General features: G+C 40.4%; 1 protein-coding gene across 1 annotated transcript in view; it reads right to left on the bottom strand.

Annotated features, from left to right (window-relative positions):
• Positions 1–2178, bottom strand: part of RGS13 (regulator of G-protein signaling 13) — a 12007-nt gene extending 9829 nt beyond the window's left edge. The window contains exon 1 of the mRNA XM_010154439.1: positions 2114–2178. Coding sequence (XP_010152741.1) covers positions 2114–2178 — 65 coding nt within the window. The remainder of the gene's footprint in view (positions 1–2113) is intronic.
• Positions 2179–2665: the final 487 nt, after the last annotated feature.

Here is a 2665-nt window from a genome sequence, read left to right as displayed (position 1 = left end):
AGTTGTGAGGTGAGACTAAACAATTGAAGGAAAAACAAATGCTTGAGGGCAAATAGCTCCTTTTAAGTGCATGTAGCTCCATGTACACCAACTGATTTTCAAGCTTTGCAGTTACAGGATGTCACTGTGGGTAACTTGGAAAAAATGCTTATGTTTATATTAGAAGAAAACACAAGGGATATATTCCAGTGGGGGCTTTCTATTATGCATCAGGCAAACTTGGGAGGACATGCCTTCTCATTGAGTATTTTGTTTTCATACAAGCTACAATTTTGACAACACCCACTTAGTATCACAGAAGTTTTTATTTAACTAAATTTAAATTAAAAGCAGAATTCCGCACTTTGGTACGAGTGCTGCTTGATGCCTCACAGATTTCTGCTGCACAACAGCCACTAGTCACTTCATAGCTTTTAAAATTGGTGATCAGTTGTTTATTTTTAACTTAGAATCATAGAATCACAGAATGGTGTGGGTTGGAAGGGACCTTAAAGATCATCTGGTTCCAATCCCTTGGCCAGGGCAGGGACCCCTTCCACTAGACCAGGTTGCTCCAAGCCTCATCCAGCCTGGCCTTGAACACTTCCAGGGATGGGGCATCCACAGCTTCTCTGGGCAACTTGATATAATCTTCTCTTTCTCTGAAAGAGTACAGGCTGTGACTCACTGATTATTTTGCCAGGCTTTCCTGATCAGTCTGACCTGATCAGAGAAATATATGGTAATAGAAATTTTGCCGCTATCAAATTGTGGTCTGTAACTCTCCAGTAACTCTTGCCAGTAAAAGATACTTTTTCTTCCTTCTCATGAGTTACTGGCCTCCTCTCTATATAAACTCATGAAGCCTGTGGTTACAGGGTAGGAAAATCTCTAGTCCTTTGCTTTCGTTTGGGTTTTGTTTTTTTTTTCTTTAACAGCTGCTTCTGAGTCACATTAACTGTTACTGATGATAGTTTTTCACCTCTGTCAGCAATAGCACTTGTATATAGAACAAGTGACAATCTTGACTGTATCACAGAGCATCATCAGTAGTGCCATCTTATTTCCACTTCTGAGCATCTTTAGCATTAATCTGTGGAGCAGAGCAAATGCTGCTGATGGGGCAGCTGACACAGAGGAAAACCTTTTTACCTTTTTACTTTCCTTTTAAAATCATGAAAATATGAAAGGCAGTAAGGGAAATGCGAACATGGGTTGTTAGGATGTGCATTAATGCCATTTTCATAGCTGCTGTGTTGGCTTGTTGCACTGATTTACAACATGATTGAATTTGCTGAGGAACATATTACACTGGAAAAAAAAATATTCTCCAAAAATAACTAAGGTTTTATAGCTGGGACTCCAAAGTTTAAATTGGAAAATGCTGTTGTCTTGTGGGAGCTATATACAATTCACTGGTGGTGCCCTGTCCAGCGTGAGTGGCTCCCTGGCCACTGCTGTGCCACGAGAAGTCCTCATCCAGGAGGCAATTTTGGAAGTGCTGTCTGGATTTCTGTCACTTACCCTCACTCAAATGGCAGTTTCAGGAGTCGTCAGACACACCTCAGCGTTGCTGCGAAGGACACATTTTTCTCTAATCAATAATACCATGACTGCTGTGATACCTGTTGGCAGGCATGTTGGATGGAAGCATTTCAGCACCCCAGTGCGACAAGTTGACCAAAGCTCTAGCGAGAGTAGGCCTCCACTGAGGTTGGAGCAGCCAGTGGCTTGCAAGAGACACTTGTCCATGTCTCCTATCCACCACATGTGTATTCAACCTTTGCCAATTCTTTTAAAGGGTTGACCTGAAATATTGGGCTTACAGATTCTTCACAGGCCCAAATCTGGACTCCATCCAGTGATTAATTTAGGCCTAAACCTATTTACTATAATAGAAGTTCCCTCTGGGATATACCCTCCTTCTACTAGAGAAATGCCAGTTTACTCTTCATGTATGGTAAAGGAATTGGCTGTAGGAAGGTGGTCAGCTGGGACAGTTGTGAAATGTTGCACCCTTTTCCATGACCTTAATCCTGAAAAGAAATCTTCCACTTTTGGAATTTTGAGATATGTCTCTCTTACTCAGGCAGCTGTATGTACTGCACAAAATAAGAATCCTATTGTTACTTACTTAGAACTGATCCCGTTTTCTTCTGCTCTGAATATCTTGCAAAACCAGCAAGTATTTGGACTCATTCTCCTAAACATGGGAAATATGTGAGTTTTAATCTTGCAGTGCCCCATTCTGGCTATTTTAAATTGCACTTCTAATTCAGTCTCCACATAGCAGTGCTACCAGTTCTAGCAGCATTCTTATTTTGTGCATCTAATCTTTATCTGAGTCATGGCTGAAGCATTAGACCAAAATTTTTGTAACATGCAAGAACTTAAAAAAAAAAAAAGATTAAAAGGAAAATGTTTGGTGGTTTTTGTTTTTTTTTAAATCAGGCATTCCAATGGATCTCTCTTAGGGAAAAAATAGAAGTGTTAGTAATTCTCCCTCTTTGCTTCTCCAGCTGTGAAAAAAGATTACAAGTTTGAGCCTGACCCAAAGCAGAAAGAAACCACGAATCTTTTCCCTGAAAGTTCAGTGACCTGGATCCTGGATGTAAATTGGACAATGCTGAGTAACTTGTGAAGTGTCTGAGATTAACACTGATATTTGTCCAGCACGTATCTCAAA

The sequence above is a fragment of the Eurypyga helias genome, unplaced genomic scaffold, assembly GCF_000690775.1.
Source record: "Eurypyga helias isolate BGI_N326 unplaced genomic scaffold, ASM69077v1 scaffold11786, whole genome shotgun sequence".
NCBI classification, from domain to species: domain Eukaryota; kingdom Metazoa; phylum Chordata; class Aves; order Eurypygiformes; family Eurypygidae; genus Eurypyga; species Eurypyga helias.
This window is presented reverse-complemented; position numbering and strand designations above follow the sequence as displayed.